Source organism: Mirounga angustirostris, unplaced genomic scaffold (genome assembly GCF_029215605.1).
Source record: "Mirounga angustirostris isolate CCGP_5_RB_7025 unplaced genomic scaffold, mMirAng1.0.hap1 SCAF_10, whole genome shotgun sequence".
In the NCBI taxonomy this organism is placed as follows: domain Eukaryota; kingdom Metazoa; phylum Chordata; class Mammalia; order Carnivora; family Phocidae; genus Mirounga; species Mirounga angustirostris.
In genome coordinates, this window is record NW_026991718.1 from 406,598 (window position 1) to 431,833 (window position 25,236).

Genomic DNA, 25,236 nt, shown 5'->3' on the forward strand with positions numbered 1-25,236 from the left:
TATAAGTAAATGAAGCATATGCTTATTAAAAATTTTAGGTGAAAAAGTTCCTGAAGACTAGAAATTTCATAGGAATGATCTCAAATACATGCTTTTCCCTTGGCAATACTACTATATGCTTACAGTCTATGTGCCCTGTTTTTAATGCATAAATGAGGGAAAGGTACATGGGAAGGAAGCATCCAGTTGTTATTTGACAGTTGGTATTTGACAAGCACAAAACAAAATAAAATCTGCCCTTTCAAACAGTGATATTCAGGATTATGTAGAACATCAAGATTAGCAAGTAAACATAAATAATGATTCCAAATTCATATATAGTCAACAAAGGTGAACTTTTGGGGGAAGCAGAAAGAATTACAGCACTTTCTCCCTTCTGCTAAACAATATTAGTAATCATCTGTGTAACTATAGAAACCAAAGAAATGTGTTTGTAACTTTCAGATTCGTCATTAACATTTATTGAATACTATTTTATACCAGAAAAATGGGGGGGGGGTGTCTTTTCATACATTCTAGTTTTAGTTAATTCTCACAACGTACAAAAAGGGAATCTAGCTCGGAGAAATTAAGAGACATATTCAGAGCTGTACAGGTAATTGAGCTTGTTTTTATACTTAGGAACATCTTGCTTCAATGCCTGTGCTTTATCAGAATTAATCTCCTCCATTTCTTATCACTCTCCAAGATGGGCTTTAAGTGAGGAAACTGAAATTCAGGAATATTAAGTGTTCACGATCATGCAGCTAGTATGTGTCTGTCAGTGAATTTGTTAACAAAACCCTTTCCCTGCTGCAGGAGAATCTGAACCATTAATCCTCTAACTCTGTAACCCTGGATCCCAATGTAAAATGCTATTTGATCAACAAGACTGTGTATGCCTCATTGGTTGTGTAAACCTGATCCCTGGTTGGTAAATTGCTTCTGAACTGGAAATGAACTGGAAAGCCTGATAGGGGCTTTATGCTTTGGGCTTTCCTGAGTGTGGTCACTGGCATGTCTTTGAGGAGACCCTGAGAACTGTGCCTATGGAATTGTTACAAACGATATTGGTTCTTGGAGGGGCATGAAACTCCTTCCTGAATTAGATGGGGCAGCTTTTGCCACTCCCCTGTAGGACTCTGTCTTCTGGCACCTGGGCTGTCCCGTGGGATGAACATAACCCCTACGGCACTTGGTCAGTCGCTCTGCGGACTCTTGCAAGGACTCCCACTGAGGAGAGCCACTAGCGCTGCCTTGCAGATGAGCTGGGGTCCCCAGCCTCTCGACTGATGTCAGGGGGGGGCTCTAGTTGCCTTCCAGGTCTGCACGTGTAGTTGGAGTTAAGAAGATCCCCTGTGGGGATTGCAGTGTAATAAAGATGGATTTGAAACCAGTTCTGTCTCCAAGTGCTTTTCCTGCTAGATCACAGTTGCTTTATCTTACTGTGCTTTATTTTATCTTGGAAACTCACACTCGGTTTACCTTTGCTATTACCACGGTAATGCTGTTCTAGTTCTGTGGCCGAGGTGGCTCAGGCAGCATCTCTAGCATTGATACAGAGCCCTTCAACTTTTCCCTCTGATCGATGTTTTTTCCTGGGAATTCAAATGAGATTCTTCCTATTGATCATTTGGGAGCTGTGTGGCATATAGAATGGTGATACCATTTTTTTTTGGCCAATTGAAGAGCAATTTCATGAGTTATTTTCTTGTCTCCCCACCAGGCAGCCTCCTGTCAGTGAGTCTCATTGGAGAATGTTGCTGCAAGACATGTTAACTATGCAGCAGAATGTTTACACCTGTCTGGATTCTGATGCTTGCTATGAGGTAACTCGATGCATAGAAGGTTACTTGTTTTTAATTTGGGAAGTTTGGCTGTTGCAGTGTGTTTCCTGGACACAGAGATGGTGACCATAAGCCTCACTTATACGTAATACTATTGAGTCATAGCGGTGAATTGAATAGAGTAGTGCTTTCTAAGTTGAGCACTCGCATATCTCACCTCCTGTCTCCCCACCCCCCGCCCCAATCTTCGTTCACTGCAACAGAGGTTATTCGGCAAGCTAATCCTCAGCTAGGAAACAGACTCCTCCTGGACTCCTCTCACTACCATAGTCTTGGTGGTCACTAATGCCTATTTGATTGATGTAGCTGGGAAAGGTCTTTCAAATCTGTCCTATCTCTGCTAAATTGCAATTCCTCCTAACTTGTCTCCCTGCTTCCATATTTCCAATCTACACTGATTCAGAGCATTCTTCTAAAACACCTTTTTGTAACACTCCCCTTCTTAAATTTGCTGCTTGTTACATGTCTGTATCAGAAAGTAACCATACTTCTTAGCATGGCATAGAAGGCCACAGCAGATCGAGCTTCCGTGTCCACTCTCCCCCGTGCCACTCTGTAAGTACAGGGGACACAGTGTCCCCCCTGCTCCACCATGTCAACCAGATCTGCCCTGACTCTCCGCGCACCATGCTGCTTCACGTCCCGTGACTCCATCTGCATTGTTCCCTGTGCTTGGATCTAGTCCTCTTTCCTTGATCTGAAAATTCCTGGTAATTTTCAGCACTCACTTCACTAATTATGCCCTCCAGGATGCCTGCCTTTGTCCTTTATGTAACTTGTCTCTATTATAGTCTTTCTTTCAAATGCAGTAACTGGTTTCCATGTGTGATTTTTCCCTCTGGTCATGAGCCCCTAGGTAGGCATTATCATATTCATGTTCAGCCTCCTATCCCCCAGTGTATATTGTAATGCCCGGAACACAAAGGATACTTAAGAAATGGCTGCTAATTGATGGAGGAGTGTAACCCAGGGGGATTTAATTAATATTTTTGGAAGGTATATGTCTTACCAAATTACTCCTAGCTCATGTGGAAAAATTATCCAACTAACCAATTTTTAATGAGATATAATTTAAACGCAGGTTTCCATTTTGAGTTTTTCTGTCCATAAGCCAAACATGAAATTCTATAGGATATTTCTTACGTTGCTCTGCTCTGACATCGCAAAGCGTGACCCCTTGATAAAATGAGTTATAAAAATAGGTCTCTATTTTGTGAAATTGGTTGGTATTTTTATTCAAGGTGATTTTAACAAAAGAGTGCTAATATAGACTGTTGAGAAATGGTTTTATATTCGGACTTCAGGTTTTAATGAATGAGTGTGAAGTTTACATTGATGCTTATAGTCTCAGACCATGTACATACAACTGCCAGTAACTTCCCCTTTTGTGTCTAAAGTGAAACTTGAATTCCAATTCCAGGAGAACATCTATATTCACATGGGCTCCAGAGCCTAACCATCATTTATATGTCTGCAGTAGTGTTTTTAAGTTGGAATGGCATTATTTTGCTATTTACTGTTTCTGATTCTGATTGGAAAATTGGCATAAATATATTACACTTGAACTAGCTTATAACAACCTGACATATTAAATTGATTTTGTTACATTTTAACACCTTTTTATTAGGCTTTGATATTTTAATGACTTCTGGCCATTAGCCTCTCTCCTTCGAGAAACATTTGAAAGCATATCATAACAGCTTGAAATGGTTCTAGAGGAAGGTAATATGGATTTGGCAAACTTACATTTTTTTTCAAACTTACATTTTAAATATCATTTTAGTAACTTTTAAGTTATGCTATGTTGTTTTACTGACTTTTGGCTATTAGGGGTTGCTATCTTGAAAAATGATTTGAAAGCTCAATGACACAATTTTGAGAAAGTTCAAGGTTTCATTACAGCATGTAGAGCAGAAATCTATATTGTTCATTTTAGCAAAAACTTAAATTTTAGAGTGAGTGAGTTGTATTTCTCAATACCGGGCATTAACTATGGCTTACTTGAATAAACCAAAGGAATAGAGAAACCGTCATATCTGAGTCATTTGGGTCACTTGGAGTAAGCCATTTTCACCTGTCAGATATAAATGATTAGGGTTGCTCATTAGTAATTTGCTTTCTGTCACAATAGGTATTTTGTAGCAGATCGCTTGTAGATTATTAGTAATTTTATTCTCATCATAGTCATTTTAATGAAGGCCTGTCTAAAAATAACTACCTTCCCCAGAAGCCTAGAAAGTAGTGAAAATAAGGGGATCCTATGAAAACTGGGTAGTCTTAATTGTAAGAAGATTCTTGATTCTTCATGAAATCTGCTTTTCATCTCTCGCTTCTATTTCTGTGCTATCCTCATCCAGCAGAAGCCTAATAGGGGTGAACATTCGTGGGGAAGTTCTTATACTAATTACATATTGACATTATTAGTGTATATTTAAAGGATCTCTTTGTTTAAGACTTTTCTAGACTAAGTAATAACTAAATATTCTCAGTTATACAATAAATTTTATGTTAATTGATGCTATTAGTTGCTAGTAGAATACAATGATATTTGCACGAATACCTTCCATCAGTGGCTCTTGTTTTATTTAAATAGTTTTTAGTCTGCAGATTGGAAAAAAATCAATGTTGCATTTATAGCTTGGCTGTTTAGTCTGTAAGACTGAATTCAGATGCTTTAAGCAGTTAGAAGTTTTATGTGTCGTATTCAAAGATATTCTTTAAAAAATTCAATGGTTATAGTTTAAGCAGAGTGGACCCTATTGAGTATGGGACAGAATCCTGTTTTTAACGAGTATGAATTTCAGATAGTTTGACTCAGACATTCCTTGTAACACATTAAGATACAGTTGATCCTTGAACAACATGGGTGCGAACCACATAGGTCTACTTATATGTGGGTTTGTTTGTTTGTTTTTTTGATAAGTACAATATTAAATGTATTTTCTCTTCTTTATGATTTTAGTATTTTCTCCAGCTCACCTTATTGTAAGAATACAGTTATAGAATACAGCAAATACAAAATAATGTGTTAATTGCCTGTCCATATTATTGGTGAGGCTCCTGGTCAACAGTGGACTATTAGTAGTTAAGTTTTGGGGGAGTCAAAAGTTATATGGGGAGTTTTGACTGCATGTGAGTTCAGCACCCCTAACTCCTGTGCTGTTCAAGGGTCAACTGTATTAGGCTTCATATTAGTTTGTTCTGTTAAGTTACTTCTTCCTAAAAGATGAATTTGGTTATTGAGGTGAAATTCACATAACATAAAATTAACTACTTACAGTGTACTTCATTGTCATTTAGTGCATTTACAGGGTCGTGCACCTGCTACCTGTAGGATGGATGTATTTTTAATTTATTTCATTTGGATATCAGAGTCTTCATTTTGTTGAGAACTGAATCTGCCCTCTTTAACTAATTAAAGTTTCTTCTTTTCCCCAGATATTTACAGAAAGCCTTTTGTGTTCCAGTCGCCTTGAAAATATCCACTTAGCTGGGCAGATGATGCACTGCAGCGCCTGTTCAATAAACCCACCAGCTAGTGTAGCCCATAAAGGGAAAACCCAGTACAGGGTCAGTTATGAAAGAAGTATTGACTTGGTTTTGGCTGCCAGCAGAGAGTACTTTAATTCATCTACCAACCTCACTGATAGCTGCATGGATCTGGCCAGGTGGAGTAATTCTGTATTCTTCCAGAAGAGGGAGGGGACAAGTCAGACTACACAAACTCCATTGTTGGTTTTATTCTTTCCTTTACAAATATATTGCCACAAGTGCAGATTGACTATACTGTATGGGGCACAGTTATTTATTGCTTGAATACAGAAAGATAATTACGTCATGAATATTCATCAACTTTCCCATGACCCCTGTTCTCCAGCATGCTTTCCCAGTCTTTCTTGCTGATTATCTGTAAGATTGTACATTGCTTCTGTTATGAAGGATTCATGAGCTGGCCTGCAAATTCAAGTTCTGGGAATTTGTAGCACATTGAGGCAATGGCTGTATGCTTTACATGACTTGTGCTCTGTTTAGGGAGGAGGGACCTAATTAGATGATAAAGATTTGAAATCCTTTTCAGGTGAAAATTTCTGGACTGTGAATTCAGTTTCTCTCTTGGCCTGTTGTACTGGAAATTTAGTGTTGATCTTCTTATTCTTTTTTTTTTAAGATATATTTATTTGAGAGAGTGTGTGTCCAAGTGTGGGGGGAGGGGCCAAGGAGGGGGGTAGAGAGAAAGGGAGAGAGATTGAGAATCCTTGAGCAGACTCCCTGCTGAGCACAGAGCCTGATGCTGGGCTTGATCCCATGACCCTGAAATCATGACCTGAGCCTAAACCAAGAGTTGGATGCTCGACTGACTGAGTCACCCAGGCGCCTCTTTTGACTATTGGTTCTTATGAGCTTTTTGTGCATAAAGGACGTTGCCCTTTTCCTCTCTCACATGTTTTAACCATGTTGTCAAGTTTTTATATATATATGATTTATCTTTTAAGTTGCTATTCAAAATCTTTAAAGATTTTAATTGTTATTTTCTTTTATAATTTCTGTCTTGTGTGTCATCCTTTGAAAGACCTTTAATTCCCAAGACCTTTATAATAGTTTTTCATACTGTTTTTTATTACTTTGATAGTTATAGTTTCACATTGAAATTTTAGGCCCATTTGGAATTTATTTTGATGTAGTGATTTAGCTATTTAGATTTATTTTTTCCCCCCGAATGACTAGCAGCGAAAAGCTTAAAGGAAACTTTTTTCCCCAGTGATATCTTATTACAGAGAGAGCCATATTTTCTCAAATCATGTTATTGAACTTGACAGAGTTGTTAAAAGTAGTAAATTTTTTTTCTTCTCTCCTAAGGGATTGTATTTCTACTTCAGATGATGAAAATATCAAACAGAGTAGCTTTTGAAACTGGGAGTTGTGTTTGACCTAAATCTTTTTGGCAGGTGTTCTCACAGATCATTTTTAAATCTACACTTCCAGTATTTCCCTTTTTCTCCCCCACAAGGACACACCTTAATTTGGAAAAGATGTTGTATGTGTATAAGGTGACACTAGACTGATGATGATCTGTGAGCCTGGATATATTTAAATGTTCACAGTTATATTTAACATAGAAAATAGCCCATACATTCTTACTGATTAAATTATTATGAACTAGTTTTTTTAATTGAGGAAGTAATACATTCACAAGATAAAAATATTAAACAATACAAAAAAGGATATGTATTTACAATAATTCTCTTTTCATTCCCATTCCCTTAACTTTATCCCTCAGCTATCTTTTTAAATCATTTTCCTGTGAATCCTTCCAAAATACTTTCTTATACGTTACCCGCTTCTTTCTTAAGTCACAAATGAGTGCTTACTACTTATACATACCTTTCTGGATCTCATTATTTTCACTTATGATCTATACTGAAGGTTTTTTCATGAGGGCATGTAGGCTTGATCTATTCTTCTTTTGATGGTTGTAGAATATTCCATTGTTGACTTTCTAGAATTTATTTAATTCATGATAAAAATTCATTCTGTTGTATTTTAAAAACACTGTGGTAGTGAACATTCCTAATTATGTGTGGGTATGTGGGCATGTGCGAGCCTGTCTGTAGTACAAATTGCTAGAACTCAGAATTCGTGAGTTTGAAGGTAATGCAGTAGAATTTTAGTAGATACCGCACGTAGGCTCTGTCCCTTGTTACACTTGAATCAGCAGTATATGTTAGGGCTCATCTTGTTTAAATTTTACAATTTTGCAAGTAAGGTAGGCTCACATCCATCACTGAGTCATACAGATGCATCCTGGGGCCGAGGGATCTTCATCAGACGATACATGATTTTAGCACCATTAGCCCTTCCTGGCCTGATCTCTGCCTCTTTCCAGTCCTGTGTCCCAGTATACCTCCACATTCACCTTTCAGAAAGTAAGTTTGTTAATGAAAAGATTTCTTAAGTACACTTTGTCTGGATTTTTTTAAATGTGCTTAAAATACTCCATAGGTGTTACAGATTCTTATTAGTAAAGTCACTTTCTCCTGTATTCATCTCAGCACTGCATTACCAACGGACTCTTTCCTTATGATCAGAAAAATGTCCTTTGTGCAGTGTCTCAGCCTATTCGTTTTTCCTTTGGGAGTCGAAGTTGTCACCGAAACGAGATGTTTGCTGTCCCTGAAGAGTAACTGGAAATCTTCTGAATTCTGTCTCTCTTTTTAAACCTTTCCTGTATGATTATTACCTCTGAAGGCAGAGCTCACATATTTTGCTTTGTAATGTGATACCATTCCCTACTATCGGTACAACCCTGCACAGATCACTACACCTCTCTGAGCTTTGATTTTGGCTTCCTTAGGAAACAGGTGATGCTATTTGCCTATCATACAGGCTTGCTATGAGGATTAAGTAAGATAGCAGAAAGCATCTAGCAGGATACCTGGAATGTAGGAGGCTTTTGATAAATATGTGTTGGATCTCATGTTGTTGAATACAGAAAGGCAACTTAGCCAAACATATGTTACTTCTTCTTTTTTTTTAAGCTGATCTTATTTCCCCTAGGTGCTGCTTACAGCTGATAACTGATAGACCGGCTGCCATTCAGGAGGAGCTAGATCTTATCCAAGCCCTTGGATGTCTTGAAGAATTTGGGGTAAAGATCCTGCCTTTGCAAGGTGAGTTTCTATTTAATGTTGCATTATTAACTTAGTATTAACTTACTTTGCATTGAATCACTAGTGTAGTTCCTTGGTAGTTTTTTGAATTAAAGAGTACCTTTGGTCATTTAATCCATTAGCAGTAGATCTGACTCTCTGCCCCATTTTTCAAAGGAAACCTTTAGTAGAAACCCAAAGAAAAAATAAAGCTGACATTTTATCATAAATTTATTTTGTAAGTTCCCAGTTATGTCATTAAAAGAAATAATATCAGTAAATTTTATTGGATAAAACCAAATGGGGGATTGTGGATTAGAGTTTCGGATCTCCCTCAGTTTTGATGTACAGTTTATTTCTGTATTTTGTCTCAGTTGCATAGATTTAGAAATAGCTGTACATATTGATAATAGTTTATTTTTTTATGCTTACTACAGAATATTCTTTAATTATGTTGATACTATTTTATTAAAAGGAATGACAGGAATTTCTTGTTTAGAGTTTAATTACTAAGGATATCTTAACATTGCTCAAGTTCTTCTGCCTAAGTATATACAAGTCCGGTAAGTACCACCCCAAACGTGTCATTATCTACTTTGTGCTGGGAGGACAGTGTGTGTCTCCCAGTGTCCTGAACCTTACCTCACAAGTGGGCGGTAGACTTCCTGTTGCCTCGAACTCTGGACCTCAGTGCCCTAAATGAAGCGGGTAGCTTGGTTATTAGCAGTATGCTTGGTGCCTTCCATATAATCTCTTTTCTTCACTCTTAACCCGGGAAATGTTTGGAATTGGGAGTAGGACAGGTGTAGCCAACTTCTTTCCATCTGTGGTTTTTGATAAATTTTCACTAGAATTGTCTTTCTCTCTTCTTCTTCTTCTTCTTCTTCCTCTTCTTTCTCTTCCTCTTCTTCTTTTTCTTTTTTTTTTTTTTTTAACTCCTGGTACCTTTGGACAATGGGGTCCTGTTACAGGTTTCTCGGTGTCTTTGTCCTGTGTTTTTTGAGGGTTTTGAGTCAGATGTATCTTAGGAGATAAAAGTTATTAGACATATTCTCATGTTTTCATGTGGGTTTTTACTATAGTTTTACTAAAAATTAAAGCTCTGCTTATCAGATAAATTTATTAGACTTGAACAAAGTAGTATTACTGTTACCTTGAATATCATTGTTTGGAAATAATTTCTTCATGATTATCATGTCTTATAGCATCTTAAACAAGTATATATAAGGAGATTGTTAAATTACTGGAAAATTCTATTTCATAATATCATTCCTGTAATTTTTGAGCTCAAAGCTTTTTAAAGTTGTGGAGATTAATTAGAGTTACTAAAAATATTTTCATTTTTTTCTCAAATGCCTTAAATCATGAACTGCCTCCCCTGAAGCACATTTTCAATTAAGTGTTCAGTGGTGGGGGAGTCCAGAGCACTATGAAACTTGCTCTTCTTGTATCTCTTCTAAGGCCAAGTCATTATAGCTTTGACTCTGTGTATATGTGTGTGTTTTAGCTACTTATTTAATCCAGGCAAATTAATGTAATACAACAAAACCTTTTCTTGCAGTCCCTCAAATGCTAATGAATTATTTCAATTGACTTGAAATAATAAATAGAGCTTTAATTTTCTGTGGTGCTCAGTTAGCAGTATTTTTGCTGACAGTATATTTGCACATCATCTGATGAGTTTGAAAATCTGCAACCAAACCTGCTATCCTGCTCTTACTTCTGAGAAATTTCCTGACTGAAGAGTGTTTTAAGAAAGACATTTGCTTTCATGTCTTGACAGCTCTCCAGCTTGATATATTGATTTGGAGTTTCCTATTAGAATGAATGTCAGAAAATCTTCTAGAGGGGAGATGGGATATTGCCTTTGTATCCTATTTATTGTGTTTATGCCGCAGGTACAATTTAGGTGTAAGCTGCTTTTGTATTCATTGGGAACACTGGACAAAGTAACTGGATATTTAAACATTTATAGTCCAGGTATTTTTGTAGCTTACATTGTTCATTTTGTCACTTTGCTTTGTTTTAAAGCCTCCTTTGCTTACACTTCAGGAGTTGCTACTAGTCACCAAGGAAGCCTAGTGGTACTAGCTATATTCTAATTAAGGAGTTAATAGAAAGCAAGAACAGAATTATGAAAAATGATTCCTTATGTTTGAGTCTCCTGAGAGGTGTTTGTGTGTGTGTGTGCATGTGTGTGCTTTCCCCATAATTTGGATGTTTGTGTTTTGTGTAAATTATTCTTGCTATTCACATGAGCAGATTCAGGATGTTTCAGTTGTCCCCCATGTTCTTTCTGTCATAGATAAATCAGTTTTTCAGCCCCCCAGCATTGCAGGTAAAGCCAGCCTGGAGCCACTTACTGCTGAGTAACTGGACAAGTATCTGACCTTGCTTTCTCTTTAAGTTTTCTCATCTACAAAATGGGGATACTAAGAAGCACCGTCTATAATTGCTTAGAAAGGTTAAGGCCATGTGTGCACGGTGCTTGGGACTTTGCAAGAGCTCTAGTCATCAACTGTCATTTTTGTTACTTCTCATGGAGGTTCTAGTTTCTACCTGGTGGTGGAATTAGAGTCTCTTACCTGCTTTCTCATTCTTCCTCCCTTCGTTCTCCTCTTTCCACGCTGCTTTCCTTCCATTCAGAAACCACTGAGATAGCTTCTTACCCTGTTCCAGAAACCGAAATGATGAAAGGAATAAGGTGCACTTCCTGACTTGGAAGGACTGACCCTGATGACAAGACAGAGTCACACTAGTGTCATGTATGAGTTTAAATTCTGATTCAGCCACTTTGAGCTGTGTGCCCTGTGGCATCTTCATGTTTTTGAGCTTCACCTTCCTCAGATGGAGGTAATCATAAAAGATTCTCTAGAAGGACCTGAAAGTTGTATCTTGAAACATTGAGAATTTTTACATGAGAGGGTGCCATACTTCATAAGCATTTCTGTGAATAGGTCAGTAGCAGTAGTAATAACTAACCTTTATTGAGTGATTTTTATGTTCTCAGTATACTTATAGGTATTTATTCATTCTCAAAAATACCTTGTGAAGCGGGCGCCTGGGTGGCTCAGTTGGTTAATTAACTGCCTTCGGCTCAGGTCATGATCCTGGAGTCCCGGGATCGAGTCCCACATTGGTCTCCTTGCTCAGCAGGGAGTCTGCTTCTCCCTCTGACCCTCTTCCCTCTCGTGCTCTCTATCTTTCATTCTCTCTCAAATAAATAAATAAAATCTTTAAAAAAAAATAGCTTATGAAGCAGTGACTATTATTGTTTCCAATTTCCAGATGATGAAATCAAAGTTCAGGGGGTTAAATAACTTGCTTAGGGTCGCACAGAGGTGGACCTAGAATTCAAACCTACATTTGTAAACAGTAGACCATTCTCTACTGATGAAGCAGCATGAAAGTAAAAGATTCGAGAAGGAAACTCCAGTGTTCTCACTCATCAGCTAAGTGACTGCTGTATATTGTCACCTTCTTCACCTGTACAATTCAGATTTGTACTTCAGCAGTGTCACAAGTAACTGCCTGTGTTGTTGTGTGCCTTTGATGCCGTTCACGAGTGACCGAAATTGATATTTTGCATCTGTGGTTTACTGGGCATGATTCACTGTCTGTGTCTCATATAAGGTGGTGATGAGAGTGTTTGGCATGTGTGTAGCTTATCAGCACATGCTTCTTTATGCATTTACATGTGTGTGTCAGTGTGCATTATAGTTTTTTAAATTTTTATTTATTTATTTTTTAAATTTAATTTTATTATGTTATGTTAATCACCATACATTACATCATTAGTTTTTGATGTAGCGTTCCCTGATTCATTGTTTTCGTATAACACCCAGTGCTCCATGCAGAACGTGCCCTCTTTAATACCCATCACCAGGCTAACCCATCCCCCCACCCCCTTCCCCTCTAGAACCCTCAGTTTGTTTCTCAGAGTCCATCGTCTCTCATGGTTCATCTCCCCCTCCCATTCCCCCCCTTCATTTTTCCCTTCCTACTATCTTTTTTTTTTTTTAAATATAATGTATTATTTGTTTCAGATTTTTTTTTAAACACTGGATATATAGTCGTGAGATCCACAGGAAAATAAGAGATCTCCAGTTGTTAAAAGATTCATACATGCATATCCATATTGTTAGTTCCATTTGAAAAGGAATTTTAGGTGTTGAAGACTCCTTTCCTTCACAGAAATATGATAATATCTAAGGCTTGAATTTACCTGAGAAATCACATTTTGAAATACAATGTAGCATATCCTGCAGTAAGCAGTAGAAGAGAATTGGCATAATGATTGTCCAGAGGCTCAAAACATAGATAAATAAATAAAGTAAAAAGACATTTGAACATGGCAACTGCACTCTATTAGAGGCCCACTCTCCAAATTTACTTAATGTACTTGAAATATTAGTAGTTACGGCTTGCTTAGGGCAAGAATCAGACAAAGAACCAAACTTGGAACTTCAGAGAAAATGAGGATCCATTGCTATATATGGTTTCAGTTTTCTACTTTGATTTTATGGAGCTAGAAAAAGAATGGTGACCGTAAGGAAATCCACTTACTAGAGTTATTAAAACTAGAGTTTCTCTAAGTCAAACAGAGAAAGACATGTATCATATGATCTCACTGATATGAGGAATTCTTAATCGCAGGAAACAAACTGAGTGTTGTTGGAGTGGGGGGTGGGGTGGGAGGGATGGGGGGACTGGGTGATAGACACTGGGGAGTGTATGTGCTCTGGTAAGCGCTGTGAATTGTGCAAGACTGTTGAATCTCAGATCTGTACCTCTGAAACAAATAATGCAATATATGTTAAGAAAAAAAAAAAAAAAGAAGAAGAAGAAGGTAGCGGGAGGGGAAGAATGAAGCGGGGGAAATCGGAGGGGTAGACGAACCATGAGAGACGATGGACTCTGAAAAACAAACAGGGTTCGAGAGGGGAGGGGGGTGGGAGGATGGGTTAGCCTGGTGGTGGGTATTTAGGAGGGCACATTCTGCATGGAGCACTGGGTGTTGTGCACAAACAATGAATCATGGAACACTTCATCTAAAACTAATGTTGTAATGTAAGGGGATTAACATAAGAATAAAAAAATTAAAAAAAAAAAAAAAAAAAAAAACTAGAGTTTCTCTAAGAGCACCATCATTCATCAAATACAGCTATAAAAGCCTCTATGAAAACCTCAGGTTTTTACATATGTGGAGTAACGATGGGATCTATGATGGGTGTTGTTTTGAAAATCAAATTAGAAACATGTAGAAAGTACCTTTCTCATAGTAATTGAATCTGGAATATTGAAAATACACATTTTCTTAAAATACACACAAGGAGAAAACCCCATAAAACAGTAGCAGATACTGAAGGAAAAAAACCCATTTTTTTGACTGAGGAAAGTTATGGAAAAGTTTGAAGTATTCTATATCAGTTACTTTTTGCTAGACTGTGCTATGTAGGAATCTCAAAAGCCTCAATGACACGTGATAGCAAGTTGCTTTCTTGCTCCCAGGCATTTCTGCACCACCTCATGGGATGGCATTCTCACGGGAGGGCTAAGGAGCAGTAATGGGATCCCATGGTGACTCTCATGAAACATTGGCTCAGAGGTGGCATATGTCACTTCCACTCACATTTCATCACCCAAGAAATTACACAGCCAAGCCCAGTGTTGGTCAGGTGGGTATTTGGGGTATGAATAATTACAGTGGATACTGGGAACAATAATACAGTGTACCAAAGTTAGACTCAAATGTAGATGTTGGCTGTCATGATGGTAAACTAAGTAATTGAAGTCTGCATCTACTTTATGTTTTATAGGAAAGCCACAAAGGATGACTGTACTAGCAGATGTATAAATAGCCATTTTAAAGTAACCCAGGGCACACTGAAGTGTTTAGGAATAAAAGGACAGGATATATGCAACTTAGTCTTGAATGGTTCAGAAAAAACAGACGTGTGTATGTGTGTGCACACGTGTACTTGTGTGTGTGTGTATGTGTGTGTGGGGGGGCTCCCATGTATGATGGTACATGAGCAAGTATAAATGGAACAAATTATTAACGATTGATTATTCTTGGCAAAGAGTTCTTTGTACCATCTGGCGACCATTCTGTAAGTTTGAAATTAAATCATAATGAAAACCTAAAAGAGCCCATTCCAAAGAAAAACCACCACCTCTCTCCCTTACCTCCCCATCCCCTGGGCTCTCTGCCACCTATAGGGAGTTCTGGGGAAGAACACAGAATGTGTGGGAGATAGCCATGGATTTGGGGATGGATAAAGGAATGAAGACTTGAAAAATGCTTAAGGGGCTGGGTTGAGTTCTGGTTCCATCACTTTTTCAGTGACCTTTCCGTACTTCTTTTTCTGAAGATGATAGCACCTGCCTTGTCAACTTCTGCCTTGTAGGGTTAATATATGTAAATCCCCTGCAGCAGTGCCTGGGACGTGGGCCATTCATGTAACGTTAGCTGCTCTTGTTATAGTTGCTACTGTTGTATTTATGGGGCCCCAGCCGTCCAGGTAGTGCCATGCTTCTTATATCTTGATCCCTCTCCCTTAAATAAATAACCATTTCTTCCTAGCATACATAGAATAATCTTTACTGAAGTTTTTTTCTCCCTTTAAGTGTCTTTAATTACCTCATAATGTGAATTGGTTTGATCGGACATGTTTTATTTTCCTAATATCTGGCGTAAGTGAGAAGATTGGACCTGTTTGGAGAAAGGGTAATAAATTGGAAGAGTGAGCGGTTTGAAGATTCCTACCCTTTAAATTGGGGTGTTGAGGTAGCGGTAGAAAATGCATGTTTGGAACATGGAATGGGTTTTGGGGCAGGGGGCTAAAATGATTGGGGCCTCTGGTGTAATAGGAAGTATGTGAAGTTTTCAAAGACAAATACTGAGTTCTTTAAAATTTTCCCTAAGGCCTCACATGGCACTTGAAAAGGTGACGCTTTTTCTTAGCTTCCAAATGCCAGTGCATTTGCTGTTTCAGGAGGTTGGTAACAAAGGATCCTAGCTGTACAGTATTCAGAAGCAACAATAATTTTAATTTTTAAAAAATAATTGTGTCTTTCTAAATTCTTTTTGATCTGGAGGCTAAGAGTTTTCATTGTGTTTGCTTACACCATCGTGACACTCTTTGGTGATGTCCCTGGTTATGAGTCTTTCGTCTTTCTTTCATAGTGCGATTGTGCTCTGATCGGATCAGCCTCATCAAGGAGTGTATCTGCCAGTCCCCCACATGCTACAAACAGTCCGCCAAACTTCTGGGCCTTGCCGAGTTGCTGAGAGTAGCAGGTAAGTTTTGAATGCTGAATTGCAGAGTAAGGTTTCCATGTCATTCTTGACATCATCCTGGGCAAACGTCAGAATATGTGCTTGCAGGTGTCAGAATGCTGCTCTTGAGCAAGGATTTATCTTTTCTGCAAAGATCGGCATGTTAGAGAAATGTGTCCCCATACTGAGCTGCTGGTCTGTCTGTCCTTTAAACAAGGACAGGCTCATTCAGGGTGCTAGCAGGTGGCTGTGAGGTCAGGAGTAGAAGCTGGGATGAGGGTTTGTAACCAGAAAGCTTAAGAAAAGTCAGCCCTACCGTTCACCTTCAGTGTCCAAATTTGGTATATTTTTGAATTCGAGCAATTTCTTAGAAGAATTTGTGCATTTACTGTTTGGTGTGGTTTTCACATAGGTGATCGTGCTTCATCTTCTATTACATGGTAATGATGATGGTATTTTTCTCATTTTAGAAGGGAAATTGAGGTTCAGAGAAGTGCAATATCTTGCTCAGCAGGGTTAAATAGCAGACCCTGGCTTCCAAGGAAAGTCTTTCTGACTCTACCTTTTATGCTTCTTTAACCACACTGTTCTGCTTACCAGAGTCTCTTAATAATTTTCTTTTGTATTTTTGACTTGCACTTATCTCTACAAGAACAGTTGTTGGCCAGGGGCGCCTGGGTGGCTCAGTTGGTTAATCGTCTGCCTTCGGCTCAGGTCATGATCCCAGGTCCTGCAAAGGGCTCCCTGCTCAGTGGGGGGTCTGCTTCTCCCTCTCCCTCTGACCACCCCTGCTTGTGCTTCTCTCTCTCTCTCAAATAAATAAAACCTTTAAAAAAAAAAGTTGTTGGCTAAATATTTTATAAGCTGTGGTTTGAAGTTAGACTTGTCCAAACCACATATTATAGACTCAAAAGTAAACAGGATTCCTGTTTACATTTTGAACTCTAAAAAACATATATATTTAGTGTATTAGGGGACATACATTTACTAATGTTTTTAAATCTCAATATAGATGACTCATTCTGAAGGTCTATAGTTTTAGTACATTTTCCTTTGTCAGTTGTCCAAAAGCAGAGCATTATCATCTTTACCTGTGGGTCCGTTGCAGCTTTGGAACCCGTCACCCATCCTAAGGCATCTTGGATGACAGGGGAGAGATTGGATGTAGATCAGAAGGCTGCTTCAGTCCTGACTGTCCCATACACTTGCAAAGCGACTTTAGCTCCAGTTTTGTCTCTGGAAGATGGGAATGACACTCCCTGGTTTCATCCTCCATGTTTCCAAGACCCTCGAACGAGTTAATGCCTATAAAAGCACCTTGTAAACTTTGAAGCGCTCTGATCATCAGGGAAGACTTTCATAATGAAATTTCGCAGAAACTAATGAAGCAGCTCAGGGATGCTGTCAGCATTTTTTATGTACCTGCGAAGACCAGTTTCCATTTTTGTCCTCTGTTATGTTGACATGGAAACAGGAATACCCGTGATCTTGGTAAATTGTAGGAATTTTTAATGGGATTAACAACCTTTCAGTCCCCTTCTCTACTCTTTTTACATATTCGCTCTTTCATGATGTACAATAGCCTCTTGTTAGCTGCATTTTACAGATGAAGAAATGGAAGCAGAGACAGGTGAGGGAGTATCACTGTGCTGGGTACTTGAGATACAAGGATCTGGTACACACAGCTTCTTCCCTCTGGGAATTGAGAATCTTAGAGGGCCCAGGAAGCAGGTAATTACGCTGCAGCACAGGACAGGATGTGTACCTGGCTTCTGCATACAGATACTAGAGAGCTTGGAAGAAGGGCAATGCTAATATTTTTGCCTGGCAAGGAGGGTAATTAAGAAGGGGATCGCAAGGCTGGTGATGTTTATCTGAGGCTTTTAGGGTGTTCTGGTTATCTACTGCTGCTTTATAAACCACTCCGAAGCTTTAGTGACTTTAAAACAAAGTCATTTAATTTTTGTCTCTCTCAGTTCTTGGAGATTGACTGGGCTCAGCCAGGCAGTTCAGAATCTTCTATGAAATTGCACCCAGATAATGTCTAGGGATAGATTGGCTCATCTCAAAGGTTGCTTTACTTACATATCTGGCACCTGGTCTGGAAAGACTTAAATAGCTGGGGGATAGAATAGCCAGGGCTGAATCTCTTCTTTGTATGGTTTCTCCTTGTGGTCTTTTCATATGGTGGCTGCAGAGTACTGCGATTCTTACATGGTGGCTGAAGGCTCCCAGAGTCCGTGTTCTGAGAGCAACCAGCAGAAGCTTTACGGGGTTTTCTAACTTAGGCCTTGGAATTTGGGCAGTTTCATTGTCATCATGTCATGAGGCAGTCACATGGGCCCTCCCAAGTTTAAGGGAAGTATATATGGGCTCGACCTGAAGGCTTGACTGGGCCTGGATGATCTGCTTCTGAGCTGGCTTACTCATCGGGCAGTTGGAGGAGACGCCAGTGTCTTCCTGGCTGGTAAGAGGCCTTAGTTCCTTGCCACATGGACCTCTCCATACGGTTTCTTAAATGTTCTGTCAACATGGTACCTAGTTGCCCTAAAGCAGTTGATCCATGAGAGAGTGGGGAGGAAGCTGTGAGGTCTTTTATGATCTAGTCTTGGAAGTCACACATCATCATGTCCATCATATTCTGTTAGAAGTAAATCACTAACCAGCTCCCATCAAGGGGAGGGGCAGCAAGCTCCATCTTTAGAAAGGAGTGTCAGAGAATTTATGGACATAGCTTAAATTATATTTCATATACTCAAAGCCTTGTTATGCCACCATTAATCTTCCCCTTTACAGACTAAATATCTGAATCATTTTCTTTAATAGATGTCTTGCCAGGCCGTACTCTTGACTGTTAAGAATTTGTTTTGTTTTGTTTCGTTTGTAGTATTTTTCTAGATCATTCTTTTAGGCTATTTTTGGTTATGTTTCCCCCTTTACCCACTTGTTCAGATTGGAACTTTCTAGAATTAAAAGTAGTTCAGTATTTGAACTTTGGACTCCAAGGTGACTGTTGAACCCATCTTCATATAAAAGCTTACATTAACAATAATAATTCTCATTTTATGCTTTTATACTTATCTAAGTTACTTCTTCCTGTGTCCTTTATAGCAGAGATATGACTCTTATTTAAAATGTGAGGAGATAGGAATAAAGAAGTTAATTTACTGAAGATTTCACAGTTAAGAAGTTTCTCACTTTGAATCCTTTACTCTTAACTCTTTGTTTCCACCTTTTCTTTTTTGGTTGTTGGATGATGGTAATCAATGGACCCGTTACTTAAAGTCAGCTAATTAGGGGATTTAATTATATCTGCAAAATATCTTTGCAACCTATTCAAGTTGTCTCATAAAAAAAAGAATCACCCCTGGACCTTTTCATTTTTGATTTAGATACTCTGAATAAATGCAGAAATTTCAAGAGTATTATCTAGGAAATAGGTTTTATATTAAGTGTGATATGTGCATTTATTATTGAGAGACTTTTTGCATATTCTATTTCCAGTGTTATATGTGAGCATTACAGAACATGGGTGTTATTCTAAAATAATATTATGAATCGTAGTGTTTTATCGTTTTTTTTTTTTTAATCTTTTTTGATTAGCTTAGGCCAATATGTGGATTTTATTTAAACCTATGCAGCACAGGATGGAGATTAATGGTGACATATTTTAAAACTTTGATTCAGACCCTTCTGTGATATGTTTATTTTTTTCTTACAAATCACATTGTAGCCTAAAAATGCAGGGGCCATTGGGTAATTTCTTTTTTTTTTTTTCTTTTTTGAAATATTGAAAATAATGAGGTTTTATTACCTCATTGAAATATAACATATGTTTTACTTTTTTTTTTAGTCTAAGTATACATATTGTGTTTATGTTGTAACTTTGAATTATTTGTCTTATAATTGAAAATTACATTCTGGATAGAATCTGTACTCATTTCATTGAGGATATATTTTTTTGAGCCCCAGTTATGTGTATGACTTGGTGCCAGGTACTGAGAGTTTAACAAGGAAAGAATCCCTGTCTTCAGAGAGCTTAAATTCTGATAGAAGATACAGATTTTTAAGATGATAATCTCAATAAATTGGTATTCACAGAATGAAAAGTGAAGGAACATGTAGGAGGGGCACCTAAACCACGTGTTTCTTGTGAAGAATTCTTGTGTAGAGATGTCAGAGAAGGACATAACATCTAAGTTGACTTCCAAGAATCTTCCTGAGAAAATTGAGATCTTTGTGTTAACATAAACTGAATTTTGGTATGTGTTCTTAGAGTCTAGATGCTTACTATGATAAATAAAAGGTAGTACTGTTAGAGAAACTATAAAATTCTATCCAGTTTACTGTGTGTTTAAGTCTCCCCCCACCTTGTATTTGTCATTTATTAATTATAATTAGAAACAACATTCAAAGGGCAAAATATAAAAGAAATAGCAAAAAATTTAAAGTTCTTGTTGGGAGGAAAACTTTTTCTCTACCCCCCACTTAGGTTGGAATGGCTGGTCTGGGGCTGATACTAGTCATTGATCTCTTAGGAGACTGAAAGCTGATTCCAGGATTAATAAATAGATTGGAAGGTCAAAGTTGCTGTGACATTTGTCCTATAATCTTTTTCAATAATCAGTCTAATCTCTACCTTTTATTTTTTTAATTAATTTGAAACAATGTTAATGAGCTCTTTTATCAGTTGATGCTACCATAATCATTAAGTCATTTGCATGTGTTTACAGGTGAAGACCCGGAAGAAAGGCGTGGACAGGTTCTGATCCTTTTAGTAGAGCAAGCACTTCGTTTCCACGACTACAAAGCAGCCAGTGTGCATTGTCAGGAGCTGATGGCCACAGGTGAAATAGACAAATCACTTAACACTTGGCTCAGGTCCTTTTTACATGATGAATAATGGAAAAGATCTGTTCTCAAATCAATTGGCCTGGTTGGGCAGCCAGCCACATTTTCTTCAAAAGACATGAGAAACATTTTATGAGCCCTGATCAGTATGTAGACCATGTGCTTATATATTAATATAAGTACTTTAATAGGCTTAGGGGTTATATTTTAGCTGAGATTTTGGTTGCTTTCTATTGCCTATTAAAAATATGCTCATTATTTTAAGAACAATTTTATATAGAATATTTTAATGCCTTTTCATGTATTTGTTATATAAAAGAAAATTTAAACATTTTGAAGTATCTATAATTCGTGAGTAGTTAATATTTCTAGTTTTTAATTGTTTTTAAAGGGATAGCATAGTGCTTTTCAAACTGATGTTGAGAAAATAGGAAGTAGTTTGCAATCCTAAAATTTTCTATTTGGAAATTCAAAGTCAGGTCTCTGGAAGATCAGATTTTTTTGTGGCATAATCTCACTATGAAAGAACATATTACCCTGTGGGGTAGGAAGTGATGTTGCCTTATCATAGACTCTGTACTAAATGATCTGCTTTCTGGAGCTGTGTCTGAATATATGAAAGCCCAAGCAATCTTTTTACCTACTGTCTGTGCTTTCATAGCGAGCGGTTAAAAATATAGGGCTTCACCTCATGATAACTCATGGAGCTGTGCATTTAGGAGTTTTGCACTTTTTGTATGTATACTGTTAAAGAAAAATATTATTCTGACATTTCTTAAAAATCATAAGGAAGACTTTATTCAGGGCTTTTGCAGTAGATGTTAAAACTATTGCAATAGGCGGGAGAGATCAGACTTAACTCCTAATACAGAAAAGACAGCTGGGGATTAAAGCCAAGGAGCATAGTGAGGGGTCGGTGGATGGAAAATTCTATGAGACATCAAGTTTAGTGGGTTCTTGCTGACCTGACTTAACAGGATTCTTGCTGAAGGCAGGCCTGGGTGTTCAGATTGTGAGGATGAGGGAGGAGGAATTTGATCAGATATCAACAGTTATCAGTTATCAAGGGTGGAAGATTCTCTGTAAATGGACTTTGTAGGATTATTGCCAACACTGGACTATGCAGGCTCAGCCGGCATGGGCCAAGGTGTGGGCCTAGATGTGAAAAGGTTTCAAAGGAGCCTGACCAATATTTGGTCAAGGAGAGAATCTTTGTCAGGACATCTATGAAAATGTTTAAAGCTCTGGGGGAAAAACTCAATGCTTTATAACTTCAGCATTAGAAAATCAATTTCATAAAAGAGCTACATTCTGTAATACTATGTTAATATTAACCAATTGCTATTAATATTAACTAAATAGTGTTAGCTAATTAATGTTAATATTAATTAATTAGTATTAGTTAATGTTAACTAATAAGCCAATTTTAATATTAACCAATATTGGCTTTGTAACATTAAGTTCAGAATAATTATGATGTTTTTGAAAAAACAGTGAATTACTCTAAAATTATTTAGAGAGCTTTGTAAGAATTTTATTCCCATAGGGGTAGTGCCTGGATTTTTACTTTACATATTTAGAGAAATTATTCTGGACCAAGGCCTTTGTATTTAGAAAAAAAAACCCTTTCGAACTAGAACTTAGTACTTAGAAAAAACAAACAAAACCCTTTCACACTAGAACTCCTTCAACTACACATAAAAATAAATTTTAAGAATCTGAGTATAAAATTGTGGAGGACAAAGATCTCTGTTGGGAGCCAGGGCTGACTGTAGGCATTGCTCTGTCCTTGGATCTCTGTCTTCTATAAAGTGAATGGTTCTATGTAGCTGCCTATAATAATTTTTCTTTTCTCACACTTTACCGTTTACAAAGTGCTTTTAAATAGAAATGTTATTTAATCTTCAACAACTCAGTGAAGAAGGCATTATTATTGTCCCTTTGTAGTAGTAAAAGAAGTGTGACACTTGGAACTCTCTCCAGCTCACACAAGTGCTAAGTAGCAGTGTTGGGCCATACCTTCAAGTCTTCTGAATTCAGATATCCAGCTTTTTACTCAACGTCAAAGCTAAGTAGAGTATTTGTAGTTATTGTCAGGTGTTCTAAAATGAAGCCGAGTATATCAGAAAAACATGTCTGGAATATTGCTAAACTTTCTGCATAATAAACCAGCCTAATATTTCTTTTCTATTTTAGATCCGTATGTATTTGTGCTTATGAAAATGTTATGTATCACTAATGACCACGATTGCGTTTGGTAACCCAAGACCTGAGCAGAAAGCCATTGGATTTCTCATGTTAGGTTGGAGACTTTCCTTGTGAAAATCAGTTTGTTTTTGCTTGCCAATTTTGCAGGTTATTCTAAGAGTTGGGATGTTTGTAGCCAGTTGGGACAATCAGAAAGTTACCAGGACTTGGCCACTCGTCAGGAGCTCATGGCTTTTGCTTTGACACACTGCCCTCCTAGCAGCATCGAACTACTCTTGGCAGCTAGCAGCTCACTGCAGACGGAAGTAAGTGTTCCCAGGAAAGTAAATCTCGAACTGTATGAAATGTATTTTGTTGGGTGTGTGGATCTGAGATCTGTGATCATTTTTTACAATAATAGAATTTTAATTTATGGAAGAAAAATAGCTTGTCACTTATGTGAAAAGGGATTTGAAGATACTAGGATATAAAATAGTGTTGTTATGGTAAGGAAGGACGGGTACAAGGCAAATATGAGAAAAACAGGAATTCATATTAAGAAGTAAATTATTGAATATAATGGGGAAAGTTAGTGTTGTCAAGAATAAAACATAAGAAATGATCATGTAAAATATATTTGAAACCATAGGAGTTAAAACCGGGGGTGACACCATCCCTTAGAGGCCCTTTGGAAATGGCAGAGGAAAGAGTTTTGGTTGAGGAGATGCTGAATTTCCTCAAATTCACAGGATAAATCTGCCTGAGGGTGGATTAATGCTCTTGTTGCAAAAATATAGGAAGGGATCAGTAGAGGATATAAGAATATAGGAAGAGATTCTGGAATTCTCATTTTCATGTCCTTGTCATTCAATATGTTGTATACCAGTTTTTCCACCAGTGGTTCCCAGTTCTGAAACTGGGAAGCTGTCCAGGAAGTCCTGAAGTAAGCCTGTTCCCAAAAAAGTGTTCATTATGAAATAGCAATTTTTTCCTCAAAAGAGTAATTTTTAAATTTCCAATCTACATTGTGAAGTGCGATGAATTTAAAACCACAATTCCTTCATACTGTGTCATGTTCTTTTTCCAGATTCTTTATCAAAAAGTGAATTTCCAGATCCATCCAGAAGGAGGGGAGAGTATCAGTGTCTCACCATTAATTAGTAAAGTGCAACAAGAGGTGAGTTAGTCTTGGGGAGCGGGGGGAAGTTTAAAACCTGGCCAGGAGTGGAGTGTATTGGGAATCGCCTGGCCCTGTGGACAGGGATGGAGAGACTGTTTTTCTTTTAAGTTTTTTTTGTGTGTTTCGTGAAATGCAACATTCATATAAAAAAAAAAAAAAGTACACAAAAGTGTTCAGCTCAATAAATTATCACAAAGAGGGTATCCATGAAACCACCAGAGAAATAGTGTATGACCAGCCTTCCACAGGTCCCCACACACCCTCTCCCAGTTTAATTTCTAGCTCTTCTTTCTCCTTCCAGAGATCACCGCTGTCGTGACACCAGGTCTTTGTGGCTTTTGTTCTTATTTTAAAGAATTTTAAAGAATTTTAATATCCATCACACCTCACCCATTATGATAGTTTAATTTTACCTGTTTTTGTATGTAATAGAAATAGCTTACGCTCCGTATCATTTGTGAGATTCATCCACACTCTTCTATGTAGTGCAGTTTTATTTATTGTTACTGGTGTGGAGAAATTAATTGCAGTGTGCATATTTTACAGTTGATCCATTCCAATGATGATTGGCATTGGTGTCTGTTCGGTTTTGGCTAAAACTGAAGCTGTGTCATCACTTTGTACAGGTCCCTCATGCACATGTCATAACTTTGTCTCCGGCATCTACTTCCCCAGCTCTGGAAGTGGATGTTAGCAGATATCCATAGTTGCAACCTCGGTCAGTAACCCCAAATGATTTTCCAAAGTGGTTTTACCAACTGCATTTTCAACAGCAGTGTTTGGGATTGCCATTTATTCCAATTTAGCACTTTGGCATTGTTAGTTTTTTTTTTTTTTTTCTTTTTTAATTTTACCTGTTAAGTATTTAGTGATATTTATTTATGATTTTGATTTGCATTTTTCTCATTATTAATGAGATGGAATTAGCTCAGGAGAGATCCTCTTTTGTGAGGTACCTGTTTAATTCTCTTGCTCATTTTCTATAGGATTTTTCTCCTTTTCCCTCACCTCATTGAGATTCTTGTGAATGAAGTTTTGTCTGAACCACTTAAGTATGTCCATGTCTCAGGATAGTTCATCCTGGGAGAGAAAGGAGGGAGTACGTACCCCCTGAAAACTTTCTTTTGGTCAGCATTGGCTCTGTGGCATTTCACTCTCCATGATACTTCACTCTCTCTATTTCTAACAACATAAATACTCTAATTAGGTCAATTAAAAGATGGTAATTCTCTTTATAGATTGGTTTTCCACAGGATTCCTTTA

At 37.7% G+C, this 25,236-nt stretch overlaps 1 protein-coding gene across 5 annotated transcripts in view; it reads left to right on the plus strand.

Moving 5' to 3' along the window:
• The window catches only part of NBAS (NBAS subunit of NRZ tethering complex), a 322,841-nt gene that overhangs the window by 145,222 nt on the left and 152,383 nt on the right, over positions 1-25,236 (plus strand). For all 5 annotated transcript variants that reach the window (XR_010405385.1, XM_054509604.2, XM_045884116.3 and 2 more), the window contains 7 exons: positions 1,706-1,808; positions 5,265-5,494; positions 8,382-8,494; positions 15,663-15,776; positions 20,489-20,602; positions 22,962-23,119; positions 23,881-23,970. Coding sequence is in view for 4 of the 5 variants with exons in the window: in XM_054509604.2 (XP_054365579.2) it covers positions 1,706-1,808; positions 5,265-5,494; positions 8,382-8,494; positions 15,663-15,776; positions 20,489-20,602; positions 22,962-23,119; positions 23,881-23,970 (922 nt within the window). In the remaining variant the exon portion in view is untranslated. The remainder of the gene's footprint in view (positions 1-1,705; positions 1,809-5,264; positions 5,495-8,381; positions 8,495-15,662; positions 15,777-20,488; positions 20,603-22,961; positions 23,120-23,880; positions 23,971-25,236) is intronic.